The following is a 26,170-nucleotide window of genomic DNA, read 5'->3' as shown; positions in this document are numbered from 1 at the left end:
ATTTCACTACTCCCACCGTAATTATTGTTACTTTCACTATTATCGCATTAATATTGATTATTTTACTACTCCCGTTGTTGTTTCTACCATTTTCAATAATTTCGCTAATAATATTGTTACTTTTACTTTTCAAATGAGTGATTACTATCATATAACTATATCAATGTTACTACAATTATTTTCTTTTTTGACGAAATTATTTTTACTACCTAGGCATGCAATGATAGGAGGATTATATATTTATGTAAATATATTACATATATGCATTAAATCAAATCGAAAGAATTATGCTATATTATATATTATGTAATCTAACTTGAATTATTTATAACCTACTTATATTATATTTTTGGATGTTAAATAATTAACATCTCTATACATCTAATAAACTATAAAGTTTAATAAAATTGCATAGATTTTAAATTTAATATATAATTTTATGATGGAAATTAAATACCATAAGTGTGCATATTTATACTAATTAATTATTTTATTTTAAGAAAATTGACCATCTTCTAGTCTTCTATAAATGTTTAGGAAAATTACCAAGCATCTTCTTTCTTTTAGTCTCCTTGAAATTGACTATCTTAATAAATTATTTTATTAAAATATTCTAATTTAGAGTTTAGGGAAAATGATGTTATGTGATGGAATACTAATTTTAATAAAATAATAATTTAATGAAATCAATTGTAATTACTTGTTTCCTTATTTAATGATTGAAATTAATTGTTGTTAGTTTCTATATTTAAAAACATGTATTTTGGAGGGGAAAATTTTTGAGTTCACCTATTCATTTAGTAGATAGAGGATTCCAAACTCCTTACCTTCTCAGTCTCTACCATAAATACACGTATACAGATACCGGTTTTCTTTACAAGGCTAATACACGTTTTAATTAAATTTTACATCTAACTTAAATTTATTATTAATGTCATAAATTATTCTTAATAGTAAAGTATAGTAATAATAATATTAATAGTTCAAGGCAAAAATAACTTAAAGTGTTTTTGACGATAATAACTTTCTTTTCTACCTCTTATTAATATTATATTTATTAGTACATTATAACATTAAGTTAAAAGTACCGTTAATTTATGCATATAATTTTATAAAGACTACGTCTTTATAAATCAAAATCTAAAAAATACCGTGTTGTGGCACGCGATTTACACTAGTCATCAATATATATAACTAAAGGAGGCTTTTTTTTTTCTAATTATACAATTAGCATTAGAATTAGGAGATAATTACTTATTCATAATTTTTCTATTATAATTAGGAATATAATTTTCGTATTAGAAATGAGAATTAATTAATTATTTTACAATTTTCCTATTAGAAATAGGAAATAAATTAACAATTTATTAAGGCTTTCTTTTCCCTAATTATACTATTAGAATTAGGAGATAATAATTATTTAAAATTTTTCTATTATAATTAGGAATATGATTTTCCTATTAGAAGTGAGAATTAATTAATTATTTTACAATTTTATTATTAGAAACGGGAAATAAATTAATTATCTATAATTTATTAATATTAAAAAATTATTCATTAGTGTTTGTTCACTTTTTATTAAATTAGAAGGAAAAAAAACCTTTGATATATTTATAATATCCAATTTTATAACAACTTTCGATTAGAAAAATGAGGTATTATCAGGCTAAAAAGCCCTACGCCGAACTAGGTTGTGAGAAATGTGCATGCATAATACGTATTACATGGAATTTACTCATTGTTTGGGCCAAATTCTGCATATTGGCCTAGTGGAAAAGTAAGTCCATCAAAACTTATTTAGTAAATTGGGCCGAGCAATCTAGTAGCCACAAAAGGCCCGCGAACAAAAGAAGCGAGGGAGATCTCGGGGAGATTTTAGGGAGATCAGGGAGAATAGAATACAAGGCAGCGGATTATGGAAAGAAGCACGGTGGGACCAAGATTCCTTACCATACAAGGAATTGGACTCGGCTAGGGTTTTTGCCCTATAAATAGCCAAGAAGATGGAGAAAGAAGATCATTCAAGAACCACCATACAAACACAGTACATTGTGCTAGCTGTATTATCGCACCACCTCCCTTGTATTCATTCTCATATTAAAAGTTAGTGCAATCATTGGAAGGTTACCGTCCCTTCCCGCGGTCGTTTCCCACATTGGGTTTTCCGCGTCACCAAATCTCTTGTGTCAATCTTTATTTACATCCTTAATTTCCATACTTAGCATTAACATAAACGATACAATCAACATACAACAAATAAGACCGCATTGACCTTACTTAACCTAATTCGGTAGAAAAATACCAAAACAGTTTGGCGCCCACCGTGGGGAATTGTGGTCGTCATCGTTAGTTACTTAGATACATAATGGACAAACAAACATCATCAGCCGGGTCAGGGAGCAGTCAGCCACTGATACCACCAAATCCTATCCATAATCCAGCATCAACGGCTCAAACTCAAGCACCCGGACACACTCCAAGAGCCACACGTGTGGCAAAAGCAACCTTGCCTCCCAGGACTCCTGTTGTGGCGGCACACTCCAAATCAGACAAGGGATCTGGAAGCTCAAATATCACTCTACCGCCGAGTCCAACACAAGCCTTGTTTAGTGGCATGAAAAATCTGCAGAAGGTGATGGAAAGCATGCGGGAGGATCAAAGGAAGGCAGAAGCTGAGGCGAAAAGGAAGAATAGGGAACTCTGGGCACATATCGACGTCCTGAGACAGCAGTCCAGCACACCAGCAAGCCCGGAAGATGAGGACCAGGCTCCAATAGTGGATCGCACCCAGGGAGCGTCAGGCAGCAGGAGTCGACCTCGGCAGATTCCAGCCGAGCTAGTGACGAGATTATATCTGACAGCAGTACCAACGGGAGAAAGGATAGTCCCACAGGGACTCGGATACCTCACACCAGATAGCTGGCAGCCTGCCAGCCGTACGAAAGTACAACCAGGTAACATCCCAGTTAGTAACCTCGTAACAACTAACCAAACACCAAGTGCAGAATCTGCAGGTAGTCCGCAGGTAAGCTGGCACCAGGGAACGCTCGTGACATCAGTCCCATTAGGTAGCACACCGCATCAGAACCCTTCGGAGTTCGGGCCGGGGAGCAGCATCCAGAATCAGTAGACAACAGACAGACGTAGCCCAGACTCAGAAAGCTTGACTAACAAGCAGTATCTGGAGCTAAGGGAGATGTTGAGCAGGGTCCCAGGAATGCCACCTCCACTCGAGAAGGCAGCACCCGACAGTTATGCGGACTTTCCATTCATGGATGCAATATCTATTCTTGCCATGCCAAAGGGATTCGCAAATCCAAACATGACTCTCTTCGATGGTACGACAGATCCCTTTGATCACGTGAGCCAGTATAAACAAAAAATGATGACAGTGATAGCTGTTGGGCACATAAAAGATGCATGTATATGCAAGGGGTTCGGGTCCACACTGTTAGGACCAGCACTCCGATGGCTCATAAGTCTGCCTAACAGATTGATATCCACATTTGCCGACTTTGTGAACGCATTTACTCAGCAATTTGCAAGCAGCCGGAAGCCTTAAAAGCACGCTGGCAACTTATACCAGATTGTTCAAGGCGCAAACGAGACCATTGGGGAATTTAACACCAGATTCAATAACGAAAAGGTGGCAGTACGGGAGTGTGACGTATCAACAGCTGTGGAAGCCTTCAGAAGGGGCTTACATCATGAGTCAGACCTATATAAACAGCTGACTATGCATCCTTGTCATAGCTTCGAAGTGGTACAAGAAAAGACAGCAGCTGCGATCAGGCTGGAAGAAGATACCCTAGCTAGAGCCAGCATACCAAGTACGCCAAGCGTATCCAGCACGTCGGCCATAGAGAATTCAAGTAGAAAACAGTCCACCGGAAAGAAGGAGGAGAGATATAGGCCATATGGTAGAGGAGTCAACAGAATCGACAACAGAGAAGAGATCAGGAACTCCCCACACTGGCAGAGTATGGATTCACAACTGGCGTCGGAGGAATCCTAAAAGCACTCAGGGAGATGGGAGACGGGGTTAGGTGGCCTAGGCCACCACTAGAAGGACAGTGATGGCGAAAAGACAGAAAGAAAAAATGTGAGTTCCATCGTGACATTGGGCATAACACGGAAGATTGCTACACTCTACGTGGGGAGATTAGGCGCCTGTACGAGCAAGGGGAGCTGAACCACCTATTACCATGTGGGGGCAAGTAGCAGGATAAGGTGGGCTCCGCAAAGCCCGCAGCACCGCCTACATGCACCAATATAATAAACGTGATAACAGGCGGCTCAGACTTAAGCGGATTGACATATTCGGCAGCCAAAAGGTGTGCTACTGGAACTAAGGGAGACAGACCAGAGACTTCCTACAGAGTTTCCCACAGCGACCTGCCTCTTGTCGCCTTCGACGAAGAGGATATACATGACAGGGAGGAACATCATGATGCACTTATCATAACATTATCAATGGCCAATTGCACAGTCAGAAAGGTCCTGGTAGATACTGGTAGCTCGGTCAACCTAATCATGCTGAAAACCATAGAAAATATGGGGTTCAGCGAGAAAGACTTGCAGAAGAAGACCATCCCGCTGGTAGGGTTCAGTGGAGAAACAGCTAACTCATTGGGATAAATCGTGATCCCAACCTTTGCAGAAGGAATTAACAAGCAGGTGAGATACTTAGTTATAGATGGACCATCTACCTACAATGTTATTCTTGGAAGACCGTGGTTGCACCTGATGAAGGTAGTCCTCTTAACGTATCATCAATGTGTGAAGTTCCTCACACCATGGGGAGTAGAGACAATACGAGGAGACCAGGAGGAAGCCAGAGGCTGCTACAAGAAGGCATTAAAGTGCACAGCCAACCCTCCAGCATATCAATCAGAGAAGCAGCACGTCCAGCATGAATACATCGAGTCCCCAGCTGAGAAGCTAGATCAGATCAACCTGGACAAGCTGCACCCAGAAAGAACTGTGCTAGTAGGGGCAGGATGCACATGAGATCTCAGGCAACAACTAATCAAATTTTTTCAAGCCAATATGGATTTTTTCGCGTGGTCCCATGATGACATGGTAGGGAAAGATCCGTCTATCATAACACACAAACTCAGCGTAGATCCAGGATGCAAGCCCATCCAGCAAAGACGAAGAAAATTCGCAGCTAAAAGGAATAAGGTGATTAACCAGGAGGTGGATAGCCTGCTAGCAGCAAACAAGATAAGAGAGGTAAAATATCCGGAATGGCTATCAAACGTGGTAGTATGCCCAAGAATAATGGAAAATGGAGAGTGTGTATGGACTTCATCGATCTCAACAAGGCATGCCAAAAGACCCCTTTCCACTGCCACACATTGACGCAATGGTGGATGCGACAGCTGGACATGAAATGTTGACATTCTTGGATGCCTGGAGTGGTTACAACCAAATCAAAATGGATCCAGCAGATCAGGAGAAGACAACATTCATGTCTGAGAGGGGGATATACTGCTACAACATCATGCCCTTCGGCATGAAAAATGCGGGATCTACGTATCAGAGACTGGTCAACCGGATGTTCAAGGAACAGATAGGAAGAACTATGGAGGTGTACATTGACGATATGGTGGTAAAATCAGAGAAGGCCAAGGATCACATGCAACATCTGGCAGGAACCTTCAGCACACTCAGAGAATACAAAATAAAGCTGAACCCTTCCAAGTGTACCTTTGGAGTTTCGTCCGGAAAATTCTTGGGCAACATCATAACTAAAAGAGGAATAAGAGCCAGCACGGACCAAATTAAGGTAGTATTACAGCTAGAGTCTCCAGAAAAGTCAAAAGGATGTGCAACGGCTAGCAGGCACGGTGGCAGCCTTGAGCATGTTCATCTCGAGATCCTCAGACAAATGCACGCTATTTTACGACATATTGAGGAAAAGCCAGAAATTCGAGTGGACCACAGATCATGAGGAAGCATTTAGAGAACTAAAACACTACCTCCGCACCCCGCCGTTACTATCGAAGCCAGAACAGGGAGAACCACCGTTTCTTTATCTAGTTGTTGTTATGGGCAAAATTCACATTTTTATATTGGTACACGTGGCAAGCAACGAATGGACAGTCAAGGCTTGAGAGGATCAATGTCGTGGATGAATTCGGGCCGTAGATGAGAAAAGCACACATGGGATATTAAAACAAACACAGTCAAAGAAGTTAAGGGTCAACCCAGCTACTTCCTATTTTTCGGTGACTGGACCTAGAAGTCAGGAAACAAATTCTGGAGGGGCCTCATTCTGGAAGAGCCTGATTCCGGAGGATCTTGACTCTAGAGGAGCCTGATTCTAGAGTGACTCGACTCTAGAGGAGCCTGATTCCAGAGGAGCCTGATTCCGGAGGAGCCTGATTCTAGAGTGACTCGACTCTAGAGGAGCCTGATTCTAGAGGAGCCTGGTTCCGGAGGAGCCTGACTCCGGAGGAGCCTGAGGAAGCGACACTCTAGAGGAAGCAGCAATATTAGAGGAATAAAGATTAGCAATAAATTGAGGAATTAATGGTGGATTTAGACAAATAATGGCTGGCATTTAGTTGAGCATTTAATGCATTAAGTGGAGGAATTAAATGAGTAATAAAAGGAGTCAACCAACAAACCCCTATTTGAGTGTAACAACTGCTGAAAAATAGGGGAGGTTGGAGAAAAATTAGGGGGAGTTACAAGAGCAATAATGGGCTGCAAGATAAGAGAGCATCTAGGGTTTATACACTATAAAAAGAGCAATAACCGCAAGGGAAAGAGGGGCAGGACAACGTACAACAAAACACATATCCACACCTCACACCTTTCCATCGTCATCTCTCACTAGATAATCTCTATCATCGTCATTGATCCATATCTACGCAACAACAACACTCTTGAATCCAGAAATTACACTCAGGCTCCAGCAGCAGTTCCAGCAGAAACTCCGGCAGAGGCTCCAGCTTAAACTCCGACAGAGGATCCAGCAGGAAGCATTCCTAAAGAGCCTTATTTCCTAGCCTTTATCTTGTACTTCCATTAAAATATCTCCTAAAGAATTATAGTGCATACTTGGTGGGATTCCGACTCCCCCCGCGGTTGTTCCCACACCGGGTTTTCCGCGTCACCAAAAACTCTTTGCGTCGATCTTTCTTTCATTGTCTTTTACTTTATTTTGCGCCGTGATTCTTTAATTCGCTCGTAGTTATAGACGGTCACTTTGACTCACTAATCAAAACAACTAACCGGTAAATTTTTACCAAAACAATTTGGCGCCCACAGTGGGGCATAGTGATCATTCTCTATAACCTAATTTCGCAAGCGCAATTTTATTCATTGCCATGTCTGGAGCCAGTTCGAATCCGTCCAGCACCCAGGGAGCACCCCCTCAACCTTCGGATGGAAGGCTTCTTCCAGCATCCACGGGACCAGTCACTGCGTCACCAGCAGCCAGCCAGATGATCCCCGTCAGCGTGTCTCCCAAAGCCATGCCACCACCTTTCAAGCCACCGCAGGTACCTAAAGCATCAGCAGCACCCAGTGTGACGGAATCTAGCAGGGAGAGCGGCCCCAGCAGGAGTGAAGTCCTTACTAGGACCCAGATCCAGGAGGCAGCATCAGGAGGAGGTCCCAAGAAATCAGGAGCCTCTCCGCCAGATCCAATGCGAGTGGTGCTAGAAGGAATGGATACCCTGCACCGGGCCATTGAAAGCTTGAGGAAGGACAATCAGGATCTCAGGAACCAGATCGCTATGGTGGCACATGCTAGGCCAGCATCTGCTCCACTACCTCCACCTTCCGAGGCCCCATTTTCAGCCACCAGTGGAGGATTGTTCCGGCAGATTCCGTCAGAACTGGTCACCAGATTGGATCTCGAAGGAGTACCACCCAGAGGAGCCATCGAGCCCAGCGGATTAGGGTTCCTGTCTTTTGATCGATCACCCAGTCTGCAGCAGACTCCAGGTAGTAATTTGTATAATAGCTTGCCAGGGACTGACTTGCAATCTCTTGCAGGAACACCCATCCATCAGGCAACAGGATGGAATCCAGGATCCAGCACTAACGTGATGAATCCAGCAAGCTGTCATTTCTCTAGAGGAACCTGGCTTGGAGGAACCTCCTCTCAACAGGCACCAGAATGCCAACCAAGAACCATTATTTACACCACGCTTAGGCGAATCAACCGAGCAATCAGTTTCCAGGAGGAACCTGGTTCGGAGGTACAGCTGTTGGCTCTTTTCCACCTCCCTCTAACCCTCTTGCAGGAACAGGTTGCTTACTAGAGCAGCAGTACCAGGAGTTAAGGGACCTGATGTACAAGATTCCAGGCGTAGCACGACCCCTGGAGAAGGCAGCACGCAATAGCTACGCAGACTCCCCTTTTGTGGATGACATAGCCCTCGTTGGTGTCCCCAAAGGATGTGTACCACCAACCATGACACTCTACGACGGGACCACGGATCCTCTCGATCACATAAACCATTACAAGCAGAAAATGATGGTGATAACCGCAACAGGGTCCCTAAAAGAAGCTTGTATGTGCAAGGGGTTCGGGTCCACGTTGTCCGGAGCAGCCTTGCAATGGTTCGTCAGCCTGCCCAACAAGAGCATAGCCTGCTTCGCCGACCTAGTTAACGCCTTCCACCAAAGGTTTGCCGGCCACCGTAAAACTGAAAAAGCAAACCAACGACCAGATCGAATAGTGCAAGGACCGGATGAGACAACCCGAGATTTCCTGAACAGGTTCAACAGGGAGAAGGTAGCAATTCCCCGGTGTGACATAGCCACAGCTATCGAAGCCTTCCGCCAAGGACTCCACCAGGATTCAGATTTATACAAGGACCTAACCAAGTACCCATGCACTACCTTCGAGGAAGTACAAACAAAGGCAATCGCTGTTATGCGGCTGGAGGAAGACTCAGGGCCCAGGAAGGGCTACCTATGATGCTGACCATACATCTAGAAAGGCTCTTGTGCCAAACCAGACTCGAGAGAACCATTGTTCCTATATCTACCAGTAACTGAGGTGGAAGTCAGTGCAGTAGTAGTACGACAGCAGGAAGAAGCTCAGCCTACAGTATACTATGTCAATAAGTCTCTGCTACCTGCAGAGACCAGGGTATCAGGAGGGGACCTAATCGTCCAAGCTTGAAGAGTCCCTGAAAGTCAAGCACCTGAAACCAGACAGATCCCCGGTTGCGGACCAGAATATGGGGCCAGACACTCTCATTACCCTGGGGGCAACATCCAAGCCAGGACTAGTATTTCTGCAGATCCAATAGAAAATCATGCTAGCTGGCAGATCCATCAGACGACTCTGCTTCCAGAATAACATTCAGAGAGAACAACTTCTGGAGGATCAACGAGGAACTGAGGTATTCAGTAGTTGGTTATTTGTTATCTTACATTGTGATCCTTGACAGGGTAGAGATCTATGGTCTGGGGGCAGTGCATGTCGTTGAACCATCAATGAGTCCGAACAGCCTGAGGATCCAGGAAATATGCAGTAACCAGAATACTGAAACAACAAATTCTCACAGATAAAATGAAATAACTGGAAGAAAAAACTTGCAAACAGTAGCTACAAGAATAGGGGCATTCTACAACCTGCTTGGCACACAACTAGTTATTGCTCAGCAAGAGAAAGGTGATCAGGAGCCAGGCTGTTTTGCATGCCCTCCACAGCGAAGCTGAGCAAGACATGCAGGGGGCAAGAGCCTCCCCAACAATTCGCCAACAGACTGCATATTTTGGTACATAGTCTGCCAGATGCAACTCCGCCAGACTGAGGTTTCAGGCTTTATCGCCAGCACCCTCAATTTTTAAAACGACATATGTTGGTACACAGTCTACCAGATACAAACTCTACCAGTGAAGCGTGGGCCTATGACTGAGTACCCATAGATCGGACGAACGAGGCTCCTGTAGTACTCAGCACCCACGCAAGCGGGGCCCCTCTGAACAGAGTAGGCAATTGAATCCTAGAGCCTCCAATCAACGAAGGCCGGCAACAAAACAACGAAAAAAGGTGCACGCACGATAAACAAAAGTACGCCAGAAAATGGCAGAATACAAAAACAAACGATAGAAAACTCGCGACATTATCACACGCTCAAACGTGATCATTCTCACCACACATTGATAAAAATTGCATTCAAAGCATATAAAGGTCACAACGTGTCTAGCCACCATATAGAGTGGATCATGCATTAGTATATCGTCGCATACACCTATGTTGTATCAATGACATTTTTCAGGTACCAGCTGCATACTAATTGTGTGAGCAAGTTCTGCTCGAGGTTCTCACCACCAGAATTACCCCTGACACCCAGAGGCAGAACGGTAAAGTCAGGAGGAGGCTGGTCCCAGCTGGACCCTGCATCCACCAGTTCCATCCGCAGGACCCAACGTCAATCGATCCTTCAAAGATCTACTTGCTGCTACTTCCAGAGTAGGAGAACCATAGAGAGCCTGGAAGAAGATAATGCAGGAGGCAGCTTTGCCTACTTGTCAACCTCACTCCAATGAGAATCTACCAGCAGCGCTTCGCCTGGGGTACCTACATAGCCTTACTTCCAAACAAGCACAAAAAAAGAGACCCAAAAATCAAACTGCCGGAGCCATATACTATGGTCCGACAAGAGCAAGAAGATTAGACTACCAGGGGCCTGGAGTGAAAATCTCGAGTACAAGTCTGGGTACAGAGAAGGGGTTTAGAACTAGGCCCGGTGTATCCAGCAGGCATGTATTTGTTCTAGCAGAATGACGACAACATCCAGAACTTGAAAGACTAATTTCCCTCCTCATCTTGAGGCTGAGGAGGAAAATTGGGGGCAATTGTTATGGGCAAAATTCACATTTTTATATTGGTACACGTGGCAAGCAACGAATGGACAGTCAAGGCTTGAGAGGATCAATGTCGTGGATGAATTCGGGCCGTAGATGAGAAAAGCACACATGGGATATTAAAACAAACACAGTCAAAGAAGTTAAGGGTCAACCCAGCTACTTCCTATTTTTCGGTGACTGGACCTAGAAGTCGAAACAAATTCGGAGGGGCCTCATTCTCGAAGAGCCTCGATTCCGAGGATCTTGACTCTAGAGGAGCCCGATTCTAGAGTGACTCGACTCTAGAGGAGCCTGATTCCAGAGGAGCCTGATTCCGGAGGAGCCTGATTCTAGAGTGACTCGACTCTAGAGGAGCCTGATTCTAGAGGAGCCTGGTTCCGGAGGAGCCTGACTCCGGAGGAGCCTGAGGAAGCGACACTCTAGAGGAAGCAGCAATATTAGAGGAATAAAGATTAGCAATAAATTGAGGAATTAATGGTGGATTTAGACAAATAATGGCTGGCATTTAGTTGAGCATTTAATGCATTAAGTGGAGGAATTAAATGAGTAATAAAAGGAGTCAACCAACAAACCCCTATTTGAATGTAACAACTGCTGAAAAATAGGGGAGGTTGGAGAAAAATTAGGGGGAGTTACAAGAGCAATAATGGGCTGCAAGATAAGAGAGCATCTAGGGTTTATACACTATAAAAAGAGCAATAACCGCAAGGGAAAGAGGGGCAGGACAACGTACAACAAAACACATATCCACACCTCACACCTTTCCATCGTCATCTCTCACTAGATAATCTCTATCATCGCCATTGATCCATATCTACGCAACAACAACACTCTTGAATCCAGAAATTACACTCAGGCTCCAGCAGCAGTTCCAGCAGAAACTCCGGCAGAGGCTCCAGCTTAAACTCCGACAGAGGATCCAGCAGGAAGCATTCCTAAAGAGCCTTATTTCCTAGCCTTTATCTTGTACTTCCATTAAAATATCTCCTAAAGAATTATAGTGCATACTTGGTGGGATTCCGACTCCCCCCGCGGTTGTTCCCACACCGGGTTTTCCGCGTCACCAAAAACTCTTTGCGTCGATCTTTCTTTCATTGTCTTTTACTTTATTTTGCGCCGTTATTCTTTAATTCGCTCGTAGTTATAGACGGTCACTTTGACTCACTAATCAAAACAACTAACCGGTAAATTTTTACCAAAACAGTTGTCACAGAGGTAGCAGTAAGCGCGGTCCTAGTCAGAGAGCAAGACAAGGAGAAAAAGTCAATCTACTATGTAAGCAAGTCTCTGCTGCCAGCAGAGACCAGGTACACATCTCTTGAAAAATTGGTACTAGCACTTGTAATTGCGTCTTACAAACTACGCTCTTACTTTGAGTCCCACACCATACATTTTGTGACCAATTACACACTAAAATCTATAATGAGGAAGCCTGAGATGTCAGGCAGAATGTAAAAATGGTCCGTACACCTTCGTGGGTACGATATCAGGTATGATCCAAGAACGGCGATAAAGTCGCAGGCACTGGCATATTTCGTGTCAGATTTCAGCCCAGCTATCCAAAACCTAGCAGACAAAGAAATCATAACCCTCAAAGGGAACAAGGAGTTAGAAGTCTGGCAGATTCACATTGATGGAGCCTCCAACCAAAGGGGGGCAGGTGTAGGTCTGATCTTGCGATCTCCACATGGAGATCTGGTAGCACAAGCAGTGCGTTGTAAATTTAAGGCGACTAACAATGAAACAGAGTATGAAGCCTTAATACTAGGAATGCAGCTAGCTCTGGAGTTAGGAGTCCGAAACCTGCAGGTATTCAGCGACTCCTTACTTGTAGTTAACCATGTGAATGATGAGTATGTAGCCAGGGATTCAAAGATGATAGCCTACTTAAAAGTCGCAAAGGAGCTTAAACATAAATTCAGAGATTGCAAGCTCAAGCTGGTCCTAGAGACCAGAATGTGGAGGCTGATGCCCTAGCAACCTTGGGGGCAACCTTCAAACTAACGGAGCTGGCTAACATCCCCATCGCACATGTATTGGCGCCGTCAATCCAAAAATTAGAAGAAGTAGATAAAGGAGAACTGAAAGATCAGCTGGATAGGGCGGCAGTTCTATCAAACACAGATGGCCAGACAGCTGACCAGTCAGACGACCAGTCAGCTGATCAGGCAGATGACAAGGACTAGCGAACGCCATACCTAGATTGGTTGAGACACGGCAAGCTGCCAAATGAAAAGAAGTAGGTAAGGGGTTTCAAAACGAAAGCCTCCAGATTCACGCTAATTGACAATGTGCTTTTTAGAAAGTCACTGGCAGGACCATGCTTGTGGTGCCTGGATAAACAAGAAGCACATACCGTATTGCATGCCCTCCACAGTGGTGAATGTGGAAACCATGCAGGGGGCAGGAGTCTGTCAAACGAAGCCCTCAAACAAGGCTACTTCTGGCCCACAATGAGGGCAGACTCGGCAGAATATGCCCGGAAATGTGACGCATGTCAGCGGTCAGCGCTAATGATACACCAGCCAGCAGAACCTTTGCATCCTATCATTTCCCCCTGGCCATTCATGACATGGGGAATGGACATTGTGGGACCTCTGCTTAGAGCCCCAGGAAATAGATTATGGATGCTAGCAATGACAGACTATTTTTCAAAATGGATAGAAGCAAAAGCATTCACGGAAGTAAAAGACAAACATGTCATCTCTTTTATCAAACGTAATATCATTTGCAGGTTTGGTATCCCGTCAGAAATTATATGTGACAATGGATCACAATTCATCTCAAACGATGCGGAAGGATACTGTGTCAGATGGAACATCACTCTGAAAAAGTCAGCACCCAGGACTCCAAAATCCAACGGACAAGCTGAATCTAACAATAAGATCATCATTGATAACTTGAGGAGGAGATTGCACGAGTTAGAGGGAAAGTGGGCAGATGACCTGCCACTAGTGCTTTGGTCAGACAGAACTACATCAAAGACGACAAAAGGCCAGACACCCTTCAGCCTGGTGTTTGGCGTGGAAGTAGTAATTTCATCAGAAGTTCTAGTTCCAACTCACAGGTATGGATGTATGACAAGGGAACTAAACAATGCAGAGATGATCAGGAGCCTGGATACGATAGATGAGCTACGAGCAAGTGCAAAGATACGTCTGGCTGCCTACACACAGTCACTCGCCAAAAGCTACTACAAAAACGTAAAAATCAGGCTCCTAGAGGTAGGAGACCTAGTTCTCCGCGAAGTGTTCAAAAACACCAAGAATCGCAAGGCAGGAAAATTCACCTATAAATAATGGGAAGGACCATACCAGGTTAAAGGCGTTGTTGGCCATGGGGCGTATAGATTGATGACCATGGATGGTCAAATCATACACATACCATGGAACATACTTCACCTAAAGAGGTATCACTTTTGATAACAAGTAGAATTTAGTGTACAGAGTTTTGTATTCAAAAAAGCCAAAAGAAAAAAAAAAGAAAAAAAAACGGTCGTAGGCATACTACTAATTTTGTTCTATTTTCTTTCTTTTTATTACGTTTCTTTGAACATTAAAACTACCATTAGAGCTGTGTGGTCTGTAGCTTCCTGGGACCACAATTGCTCTGGCACCCCATGAGATAGCGCTAGGTACTTCACATCGCTCTGGTGGATTTTTCTATTTTTAGGCCTCTTTGAAATACTACTCTGCACTCTAACATCTATAGTACATTGAAAGTGTTGCTAGCAGGACTGTCAACTGCAAACGGGAGGTGACAAGGCACATGGCACTCCAACATGCCTAACCTAATTCTCCAATAGGAGCACTCTCACCAGGCGGCTTGTGGAACATACGAAAGGGAGCCTGGCTGACAACTTAAAGCTCGCCCAACTACCCTGGATACCACCCCCAAACGTAGCTCTCAATACCGAGTACTCGACGTAATCAGGGCCCCAACATGCATGCACAAACATACGGAGCGCAGGGATCTCTGAGCTACCAGAATCCTGCAACGTTTCGTTGGTCCTAGAATGACGATAAACTTGCCTAAGGTACGCCCCTGTTGACTTTAAACGTGATGAACACACCTTGTGTCATGAACAAGGTTAAGTAGTCAAAATACGGCATACGCCTAAATCAGTTATTGGATTGACACGGAAGCTAGCTAAGTCTTAATCAGCCTTTTCAGGCTGACACGACTGGTCTAAATCAGCCTCAAAGGTTGACACGGCCACTTCCACCCAGAATGCGGCATATGCCTAAATCAGTCATTGGACTGACACGGCAGCTAGCTGAGTCTAACTCAGCCTTCTCAGGCAGACACAACTGGTCTAAATTAATCTCCTAGGTTGACACGGCTACTACCGACTGAAATCAGCCATTAGGCTAACACAACAGCTCTCTAAGCTAAATATATAAAATCAACTAGCCACGACATAAGTAAAGCTTGCTAAAACTGGTAAGGTTCATTTCAAAATGCGGTCAAGCACGCCACTAAGGCTGGCATGGCCCAGAGTTTAGATAAACGCCACCACGGCGGAAAACACAAAACAAAATGTCTAAAAAATTCTTACAAATCTGCGCCACACAGGGCCAGACTACCAGTCAAGACAACTTAAAAGAAAAAACTTTTAACTAGAGGCCAGGTCAATGACCTCCCTCTCAGGCACCTCTTCCGCCTTCTCTTACTGACCCTCCATTTCAGGTACAGGACCAGGTTGCATGCCCTCAGAGCCAGCAGCCTCTTGAACCTCCGCAGCAACAGCAGCCTCCTGAAAAGAACCAGCTTCCTCAGCAGCAGTCTGCTCCATCAACGCAGGAGAGTTCACCTCACCGACCTCAGCATCAGCACGCTCAAGTTAGGGTGAACATGGTAGAGGGTCTCCAGCTGTCTCTCTTCCTCCTCTATGGACTGCAGGGTAGGAGGCTCACACATCCCGCTGATCTTGCCCCGCGAGGTAGCATAAGCAACAATATTGGTGGCGAGGGAGATCAGCTCACTGATCTTTTCGTCGGAGCGCTTGAGGGCATCAAATAAAGTATTGCACACTTCTTGAGTGCGCGCCAGCTGATCAGCCTCCTCCTTCAACTTTTTCTTGGCTCCACTCAGCTCAGCCTTCAGCTCCGCCACGCGCTCCCTCAGATCAAGACGCTGCTGCTCCAAGTTAGCAATGGTTCCAGAGAGCTCCTGATTCTTAGCATGGGTAGCCCGACAAGTGGTTTGGACCACGTTGATCATCTTCCTATTATAAAAGGCTGACTGGAAAGCCTATTAGCAAAGGGAAAGAGTTAGCATATTTGGCATAAAAGGTTCAGAACAAGTAAGGCAGCAGAAGAAGCGTAAGTACCATTAAGGCGTTATGCACATCATTCTCCGCCATCTCCTCAGGGGAGAATTCTTTAAAAGCCTCCACCAGTGAAGGAAAGAGAAGCTGGTCAATTTCTGGCCAGTAAGGTACTTGTTCTATTGTAACACCCCCAATTTTCAACTAAATTAAGACTAATATTTACATTAAAAACTCCCCAAAATGCGGGGATATTAAAATCAATATACAATGTCTCTTTACAAAATGTTTAAAAACGAATAAAACATTTACAAAGTTTTTAATCCAAAGATCGACTTGAAACCTTTTGAACCGTAGTGGAAGTCACCTAAAAATAAACCGTCAACATGACAGGTAACCAAATGAGACAAACATGTAAGCTCAGAGCCTCTTACAATTTAAATATTAAAACCAATTTAAATCTTAAAACTAGAGGAAGGAAAACGATAATTCTTTAATTTAGCATTTCCAATAATAAAACAAATGAACTAACTTTGTCTCTATAAAATGGTTTGGCGAGAACACAATTCAAGTGCTAGCAAGTAATAAACTTTACTTCCTCGAGATTGAGAGGTTAACAAGAATCGACGGGCCATAGACTTTACGTGCACACCTGTATATCAGGTCAGCGCCTAACAATAGTATCCAATGGGGCCTAACAACAGTATCCAATGGCTGAGGAAGGATTCACCCTAACTAATATGACTACTAAAAGCATTTTTTTTTGTATGCCCAGCTCGCCACTGCGGGTTATGAGCCTAAATATAATCCTCTAAAAGCACGGCTCGCCACTGCGGGTTATGAGCCAAACTATAATCTTCTAAAGGCATAGCTCGCCACTGCGGGTTATGAGCCAAACTTTAATCCTTTAATCTTATGATTTTGAATTTTAGCAAATACACTAAATAATTTGTAAAATTCCGAAACAAAGCTGAACTGTCATATTACAAAAAAAATAGTATAATTACTTGAAAAATAATATAACTCTAAGTACTTACATATACTTCCTGTTACAAATGATCAAATGACCAAACAGCTAAAACTCAATGGAGAAGGAGATAGACAACAACAAATACTTACGACTGAAGTCAGTGTAATAATCTCTTGTCCATAACCGTACATCTACGACATCTGATAATTGCACCTTTTAAAAAAAATGGAAAGCGGAGTGGCAAGTTCCCATTTCCGCTTAATTTATTGATTCTTACTTACCAATTTTCATTACACTCCATTTTAACTACTTTAGGTTGTTCAATACTTTCCCATTATAGTGTGAGTAGCTGATAGAGTAATAAGAACATGATATCCAAGTATATATCATGCCTAATCAACATTCTATCAATAACCTCACTCAATTTCACCTCTTCTTGATAAGTCTGATAAGTAGATCACACATAAAAGGGACCACAAGATATTCAAGCTCATATATTTTAACTAAAGCATGATCATTTTAATATATTGGAGCCTAATGGTCACAAATACTAACTAGAAACACCTAGTATATCACCTATCGTAATCATTCTAGTGCCTCCAAAGAAGCACAGCCACTCACGGGATTGGATGTGTCAAACATTTCACCCAATAATTTCCATCTCAATATCGATCCAAAGAATATAAATATAAATAACTTAATAATCAAGGTCACTCTGAACCATAAGCACACAGGCCTAATAACTCAATACCAGTAACCACTCTCAATTTAGAATATGAATTCTAAGCTACTCACCCACAAGTCGAAGTAAAAAGATAATGATAATAAGACTATGAACAATTACTAAACCACATTTCAATGCTGTTTTACTCGCAATAATAAACATCTATCACACTATCATACTATATATTATTAATGCCCAGAAAGTATCATTAGTATGAACATATTTCTAAATGATAAAGCTACTTCTCGGTTTGTACAGATGTACCACTAGATAAGCATGATACCAACTCCTTCAACCATTCATCCGACTATTGGCAGTAATTTCCATAACCATCAAAACCTTACCTTTCGATAATAGAGTGTCCATTGCCCACTAATTCTACTCTACTCAAACGTCCACACTTGAGTTTCAATAATAGAGAATTCATAACCACCCACTTCACCACTCAAAATTACTGAAAATATAAAATATGTAGCTAATGGTATTAATAATTACAAAAATTGCAATATTTCAACTTAACAAGATTCAACAGCAATTTACAACACATCGCTACCAATACAAAAATATTCATATAACCACGAGCAATAGGAAGAATAGTAGGGTGATAAAGTCGGGTTACCATAAAATGAATTAAGATCGATGATAGGATACCCTCAAAAGCCGATGTACTGATGTAAGGACGGATCTGGGCCAAACGAACTGGTACAAGAAACGAGGCCAACATATAAAGCACAATATTGGGAGCAGTACAGTCAAAGAGAATTAATGGAGAAAAATGAATAGTTGAGATGAAAGCTTAATAAGTTGAAAATAAGGACGCTTTAGGAGATTTAGTCTGATAAAAATTAAGTTGATCTCCTCCCAGTGAGGAATGAGAAAATCTGATTGTAAAGAGGTGGAATTCAGAAGAATGGATAGATAAGAATAAACCGACTTTGAAGATATATTGTTTTTTTTAAAATATAATATTAGAGTATAAAACAAATTACTCAAATAAAAGATTAAATTAATTGGTGTATTAAAATATTCCCTCCTTAAAAGAAACTTCGTCCCCAAAGTTTGAGTTTATAAAATAAACTTAAAGGAAGATTTTATTGGTGTTAGACACACCAAAAAGATTATGAACGAAAACCTGACTTAAACGTACTGGAATGAAGGAAAAAAAAAACCTCCTTAATAGACATCAGTTCTACTCAGTGGCGGAGCCAGGATTTGAACTTAGGGGGGGCGAAAAATTTTAGGGGGGGCGAACGACTAATTTCATAAAGCACCCCGAAAAAATTTCGAAAAATTTAACTAAAAACTTCGAAAATTTCATCCGCCAGGGGGGGCGACCGCCCCTGCTAGTCCCCCCTAGCTCCACCACTGGTTCTACTTCATTTCAAAGTGAAATGAATGAAGACGCTGGAGTTTGGATGACTTCATACAACTTTATTTAAGCTCAATTGTAGCCCGTTGGCTATGGAATCATGCATCAATTTAAATCTAATAGGATCAGATACAAATGAATGAAACTGTCCTTAGGAGACCACTACCAATACATCAATTTCCCTAAAAAAAAATATACTCTTTCTATTTTAACTCCTTGACGACATGCTCACACCATTATGCATCATTATGCATTAAGCTGGAATGATGTACTGAAGCTCTATTAAAATGGTTACCATTCTCATTTCATGTATGATTCCCCTTTTTGTCCCCAAACAGCCATGTGCGTCCATAAAAACCAGACACCATCAGGACGGTAAGAAAATGACGTCAAGACTACAATTTCCTAAATATGATTACTCAAACTATATTATTTGAAATTCTAAATCTCTGTAGATAAGGTAAAAGAATTAAGGATGAAGCAATCACTGAAAATCATATCAGAAGGTCCTTTAACACCAGCTATCTATTACCATCACAAACACTAACCATTCTTATAGAAATACCTTCATGATTAACCATTCCTATAGAAGTACCTTCAAGATTATTTTTAGACTTGTACTACACATCTATTTATTCATTCTCCCAAAGACTCAAACAATCCTTTTGTATCATACACTTGAGTAAAACACATTTAACACCAGTAGTCCACACCAAGGTGAGCATTTTCATCTAAAGAGCATCGGTAGAAACATACAACCTCAAACAACATACTCAACTCCACATATGTCCCATATCAAAACTACAATTCACACAAATAATCCGCAACTGTTTTCCTAGCACAAACAGCTATAAGAGATCACAAATCAAAGCCACCCACTTCTCTTAAATACTTACACTGAACACATTTTGTACACTATTCGACGCAATCAAACTCCAGTAAATTAGCTAGCTCAAATGCCATTATCACCTGACAATACATCATCTTGATCAAAACCAACATAAACAAAAGTAACCCCACATACAAAATTGAGCTATAAAGCTCATTTCTTCACACTCTAATACAAAATTCAAAGCCCACTATCGAAAAATACTATTGGAGCTCCGTTTCGTTATTATTATTATTTTTTTTTCGTGACGGATATTTTAATCAAAAATAAACAAATGATTGAAATTCGATACTTACCCCGCTCAAATACCATTATCATTTTACGAAACACAAATCTTGATAGAACTAACAAAAACAAAAGTGAAATTGGCGATGTCAAGATATGACGATCTTAACACCTAAACAAGAAATAACCGGTTTTGATACCAATTGTAACACCTCCAATTTTCAACTAAATTAAGACTAATATTTACATTAAAAACTCGCCAAAATACGGGGATATTAAAATCAATATACAAAGTCTCTTTACAAAATGATTAAAAACGAATAAAACATTTACAAAGTTTTTAATCCAAAGATCGACTTGAAACCTTTTGAACCGTAGTGGAAGTCACTTGAAAATAAACCGTCAACATGACAGGTAACCAAATGAGACAAACATGTAAGATCGGAGCCTCTTACAATTTAAATATTAAAACCAATTTAAATATTAAAACTAGAGGAAGGAAAACGATAATTCTTTAATTTAGTATTTCCAATAATAAAATAAATGAACTAACTTTGTCTCTATAAAATGGTTTGGCGAGAAGACAATTCAAGTGCTAGCAAGTAATAAACTTCACTTCCTCGAGATTAAGAGGTTAACCAGAATCGACGGGTTATGAGAGTGTCGTTGGGGCTCTCAATCAAACACATTTATATTCTCAACAAACAACTAGTTAGTGCTTAAGTCGAGGTCGATCCATGGGACGGGGGGTACTCAAATTGTTCAATCTAATTATGGTTGTGCTTGGGATTATCACAATTGTAATGGGTTGATGATTCTAATCTAATAAAGGCAATAAACAAGCAACAAAAAGAAAGGATGTAAACAAATGACTAAAAGTGCTAGGATATCATGGTTTCATAGGGGATTCATGTGAGTTGATCATACAAACATATTCTCAATTATATGCAAGCAATTATCATTGTGATGGGATCGAGTTAGTGTATGTCTTACAATCCCTAAGAAGGTTTGGGTCCCGGAGCCGAATCGATTAGATTGTACAACACCTACAAGTCGACTTAGTCCTTCCTATTCAACTATATGCATGGTCTAATGAGACTCGGGTTGGTTTATATCTTACAAGTCTCATTGAAAAGATAAGTGATGGGTAAGAAATGCAAGGATTCATAGGCTTAGCATTTCATCAAACATAACATGTGCATAAGTTGAAATCATAACAAGCAAGCAAAAAATTATGAGAACATATTAGATTAAGCATGAATCATCCTCCCCCATGTTGATTTCCTTTAATACCCATTAATCCTAGCTAAAGAAACTACTCACTCATGATCAAGTTTAACATGTTAATAAGGTTGTCAATCATACTAACAAAGCCAAACATGATGAACAAGTAAGAAAGATTAACAATAATTAAAGCAAGAGTAAAAGAGATTATAACTATGAATATGATTCCAAATAATTAAGCAAAGAATAAAAGAAGAGAACTTGATTGATTAATGAAGAGTTGTCAATTCTCCAATAATAACCCAATAATCTTCAATTACCCAATAATAAACTTGAATTACTCAATAATAAAGTTGAACAATAATTAAGGAAAGATTAATGTGTGATTTGTGGAAAGATTAAAGAGTAATCTATTCTAATCCTTTCATTATTACAAATGGAATATATATAGGGGTACATCATTAGGTTAAGCAAGGGTAGATTAGTAAATAACATTGCTAAGTGTTGAGTAGGGAAATGCTTCTCTTGAAGGAGATGTGCATACCCTAGAACTGGGATGCTCATCCTGAGCTCAGGATGCGTGGATCCACAAATAGACTATTCTGAAAATGGCGCAGCAGCTTGGGACGAACGGATTGGTCTCGGGACGCGCGGATCCCGGGACAACTTGTCTATTTGAGCTCGGATTGTAAAACGGACGTCATTTTCTCATCCGGACTCCTATTGAAGTGATTCAAAAGCCCAGACCCCTTGATTTTTCAACTCCATTTCATCTAGCATACTTTCAGAGCCAAAAATCAAATCTTGTTTTGGGTTCCAAGCAATTTCTTCTTGCAATGGCTTCCTTCTCGTCATCCTTGCTTTTAAGCCTATGATCCTTCTATATACTCTTTATTCCTACATCCTTGGTCATCATTCTTGCCTCCTATTCATACTAGTCCATCCAATATCGTCAAAAAGCTTCTAAATATGCACGGGAGATGGGAATTCTGCTTAATTATCTTCCTTCCTACAAAACATACGAAATGCACTAGGAAGGCAAAATAAAAAGCATTTGACGGATAAAATGGCTATGGAATGTTATAATAGTATGCAAAATAGGTTCAATTAGAGGACTAAATGTGCTCAAATATGAGTCACATCAAATATCCCCAAACCGAACCTTTACTCGTCCCGAGTATTGAGGTGACTAGAACTAGACCTTTATTTAAACTATCCTAATAATATAACCGATGTGAGACAATTAGCGGGTCTCACTCTGCCCCTTCAACTCACAACAAGACAACCATGAGGTAGGATGCGTTCTTGCAAGGCAAGGTGGGGCTTGTCAAAATGGCGGTACATCCAACCATTAAAGCACACAAAACAAGTAATGGATGCTTCTACAAAAACGAATAGCCACTTTCCTCATCTAAGTGGCGGAAATTATCTATAACGGAAGAAATCTAAGGGTACACACTCTATTATAGATACAAAATTTTCAAGTTACTAAGCCTAGGAGGATACTAATAAATCACCTCCAATTTGTGTCAAGCTAGGGTACCTTTGTCCTCAATCGTTAAATGCTTTTGTCAAGAGTAGACTCCCTATGGTGTTAGAAACACTGGAGGATTGCGGAATTCCCCTTCTTGCCTAGACAAGAAGAAGGGTCGTCCCCTCTCTTCCTTGCACAAAAGTGAATTCGATGGAAAAAGGGATCAATATGTTTTGAGTTTCTTGTGAGAGTTTACTTTTGTTGTTGTTTTCCCCCCCCAATTTCTTGTGGCATTTGACATTTTGAGAACATTTCTTTGCCATTTCTTTTGATGTTTGACATTTTACTTGAAAACTTTCAACTTTTTGCATTTTCTTTTGAACATTTTCAAAGCTACCCCATTTGTAGTGAGGGTGCTTATTTTTGAAGCATAGGAGTTTTCATTTTTGTTACTCCTCTTTTCTTTTGATGCAATTGCAAACTTTTTCATTTTTCATTTCAATACTTGAACTCAAATTTTGAACAATTTTTGTGCCCATTCCCTTTTTTGATGACAAAATGTGGTAGAACATGGATGATGGTTGCATGGTTTCAAGGGTCACCTTGGAATAAATGGTAGCCAAGGAGTTATCACATCACAAGGTACTCTTGACTAGGCCTTAATCCATGGGTCAAAGGATACTAGCATGACACATCATAGGGTGTTTTACAAGTATTCTAACAAGGAAAGTCTCAAGAAGAAAAAGTATCAACAAGGGCCTATATACACTTGTCAAGTTTCCCAAATAGACGGTTTCACAAAATTTTCCTAAATGTAACTATATGCCATGATGCAACTATCATTTATACAACCTAATGCAAATGCTTCTACCAACTAGTATGCCAAATAATCTAAATGCAATCCTATAATAACATTGTTTATACCGCATCAATCAAAATAAAGCCACATAGTCATTAACATAAAGAGGAAAAAGGAGATTGGAAAGATCATACCATGCGGTCTTCAATAACCTCATGTCTCGGATGTGGCGTAGTCGATCAATGTGAAAAAGGATGAACAAACACAATATATACAAGACTACACTATAAAGGAAACGAACATGTTTTGGGGTTTTTGAATTTTTCAAATTTTTATGATTTTTATGATTTATGAAATAAAAAGACATGTTTTTGTATTTTTGATTTTTTTTAACTGAAGTACAAATGCAATATGATATGAATGAATGCATGCTCTAACTAAATGCAATTCTATATGACATATATAACAAATGAATGCAATCTAAACTATATTATATGATGCATGATTTCTAGTAAACTAAGGTCACCTATGATCAAACCTCCCCAAACCGATTTAAAAACTATCTCTAGTGTAGAAAAGAAGAGGATTGGTCATTAGTGACTATGCATGAATTCTAATCTATATGCAACTATCTACATGAATCATGTGAGATATAATACAATGCAACTATATTATATGAACTAACTAATGTAAATGCAATATGAAATATAATACAAATGCAAGCCTAAACTATATGATATATGTATGTCGCTTCATGGTTTAACCTCCCCAAACCGATTTTAAACACTATTGCTAATGTAGGAAGAAAGGGGTTTAATCATGAGGCAACTACATAAATACAACAATACATGAGAGATAGGGAAAGAAAAGGGTTCTTACAATCATTGTAGGAGATGAAGATGGTAGATAAGAAGCATATATGACCATGACACGAGCCAAATGAGAGAAAAGATGAATTTTAGCCTGAACCCGCTCGAGTTGGTTTCGTCCCGCTCGGGATGGGAGCTAGGACGCTCGTTTTCTTCAGAATCCGCTCGGATTCTCAGGCAGGGAGCTTTTCTTTTTTTTCTTGTCTTTCAATCCGCGTGGATTAGACTCGGGATGAGCATATTTCGAGAAATTTTCTTCATTTCTTTACATTTTCCATCTTCTCAATTTCATTAATTTCCTTCAAAACGCTCAATTAAAATATGAGATCCCTCCCTTTCATCTCTCATGAAATTTATTAAAGGAATGAATGAATGCAAAATTACACTAAATGCATACATACAAATTAATGGTTATTCGGGAACTCCATCAAACCAAAGATTTTCATTTGACAATTTCATAGAAAATTATCACTAGCACTCAAAGCACGTAGTAGTCGGTCAAATTCTTGGGAGTGAGATATAAATAGGCATGCATAGCAACACAAGATTATACAATTGAAAAATGCCCAAGTAAAAGACAGAACAAGCATGTGAAGAATGTTATGACAAAAATCATAAGAGATGTGATGGATGGTAGGAACATGAAATGGGTAGTTGGTTGGCAATTCACTCAACTCTTTCTCCAAATAGTCAAAATCACCACATTTAATGCAAGTACTCTCATTATCATCTAAGGTGATTTTAAGGGTGTCTATTTGGGGTTCCCAAATGTCCTCATATTCCTCATCCCAACAAGGACCATTATCAAAGGGCTTGTCATAACAAAGCTCACCAAGTTCAACACAATTGTCTCCCTCTAATATGTCATCCTCAAAGGGTGAGTTTTCACTCAAGCTCACATCCATATCACTCTCACTTTGCCCATTAACATCAAATTCCATGGAAGTTGGGTTCATTGGTACACAAGAAGAGTAAGGTGACGGTATCCAAGCATTGGTTTCAAAATCAAGAATGTACTCCTCCTCATCATCACTCTCTTCATCTATCACACCATCTTCCCAAGGAGGGGCAAATTTGTGAACATAGTGGGTTGGCTCAAGGTTATAGGAAGGTTTCTAATTCTCACAAATCTCATTTTCATCATATTTTTCCTCAATGAATTTTTGAAATGTGGTTTTTATCGCTTCCATACCTTCCTTGGCACTTTCAAATATGTCATGTATAGTTTGCTTGAGACATTGGATGGTCATGAACTCAACAAATTCCCAAAATTCCTTACAACTCATCTCACATATCCTACCACCACTCAAGTGAAATGCCAAGTTGCGGGTTTCAAGGTTCATGCCATTATAAACAACACAACATGCTTCATAATTTGAAAGAGTAAAACCATCATGCCAAGCATGAGTCATATAATCTTCAAATCTTGCAACATATTTATCAAATGACTCATCTTCATATTGCCAAAAGTGAATGTAGACATGTTGATCAAATGAAATAAAACAAGTAC

The 26,170-nt window shown here is 40.6% G+C and overlaps 3 protein-coding genes across 5 annotated transcripts; 2 read left to right on the top strand and 1 right to left on the bottom strand.

The window, feature by feature from the left end:
* The first annotated feature begins 8,311 nt into the window (after positions 1 to 8,311).
* On the top strand, positions 8,312 to 8,944 carry LOC141601544 (uncharacterized). The gene has a single exon (XM_074421838.1). The coding sequence runs from the start codon at positions 8,312 to 8,314 to the stop codon at positions 8,942 to 8,944; it is 633 nt and encodes a 210-aa protein (XP_074277939.1).
* A 4,193-nt stretch (positions 8,945 to 13,137) lies between these two features.
* Positions 13,138 to 14,147, top strand: LOC141601543 (uncharacterized). The gene is made up of 2 exons (XM_074421837.1): positions 13,138 to 13,205; positions 13,661 to 14,147. The coding sequence occupies exons 1-2, from the start codon at positions 13,138 to 13,140 to the stop codon at positions 14,145 to 14,147; spliced, it is 555 nt and encodes a 184-aa protein (XP_074277938.1).
* A 1,122-nt stretch (positions 14,148 to 15,269) lies between these two features.
* Positions 15,270 to 18,983, bottom strand: LOC141600037 (uncharacterized). 3 transcript variants are annotated; one of them, XM_074420213.1, is made up of 3 exons: positions 17,237 to 18,981; positions 16,181 to 16,484; positions 15,270 to 16,101 (listed from the first exon to the last, which is right to left on the bottom strand). In XM_074420213.1, the coding sequence occupies exons 2-3, from the start codon at positions 16,211 to 16,213 to the stop codon at positions 15,658 to 15,660; spliced, it is 477 nt and encodes a 158-aa protein (XP_074276314.1). In that variant the 5' UTR covers positions 16,214 to 16,484; positions 17,237 to 18,981; the 3' UTR covers positions 15,270 to 15,657. The 3 variants fall into 3 exon arrangements, with proteins under 3 accessions (XP_074276314.1, XP_074276315.1, XP_074276313.1); XM_074420214.1 differs by having other exon boundaries at positions 18,431 to 18,981; XM_074420212.1 differs by lacking the exon at positions 16,181 to 16,484 and having other exon boundaries at positions 18,431 to 18,983.
* Positions 18,984 to 26,170: the final 7,187 nt, after the last annotated feature.

Source organism: Silene latifolia, chromosome 9 (assembly GCF_048544455.1).
Source record: "Silene latifolia isolate original U9 population chromosome 9, ASM4854445v1, whole genome shotgun sequence".
Classification (NCBI taxonomy): domain Eukaryota; kingdom Viridiplantae; phylum Streptophyta; class Magnoliopsida; order Caryophyllales; family Caryophyllaceae; genus Silene; species Silene latifolia.
The sequence above is the reverse complement of the archived record's forward strand: the minus strand, read 5'-3'. Positions and strand labels throughout refer to the sequence as shown.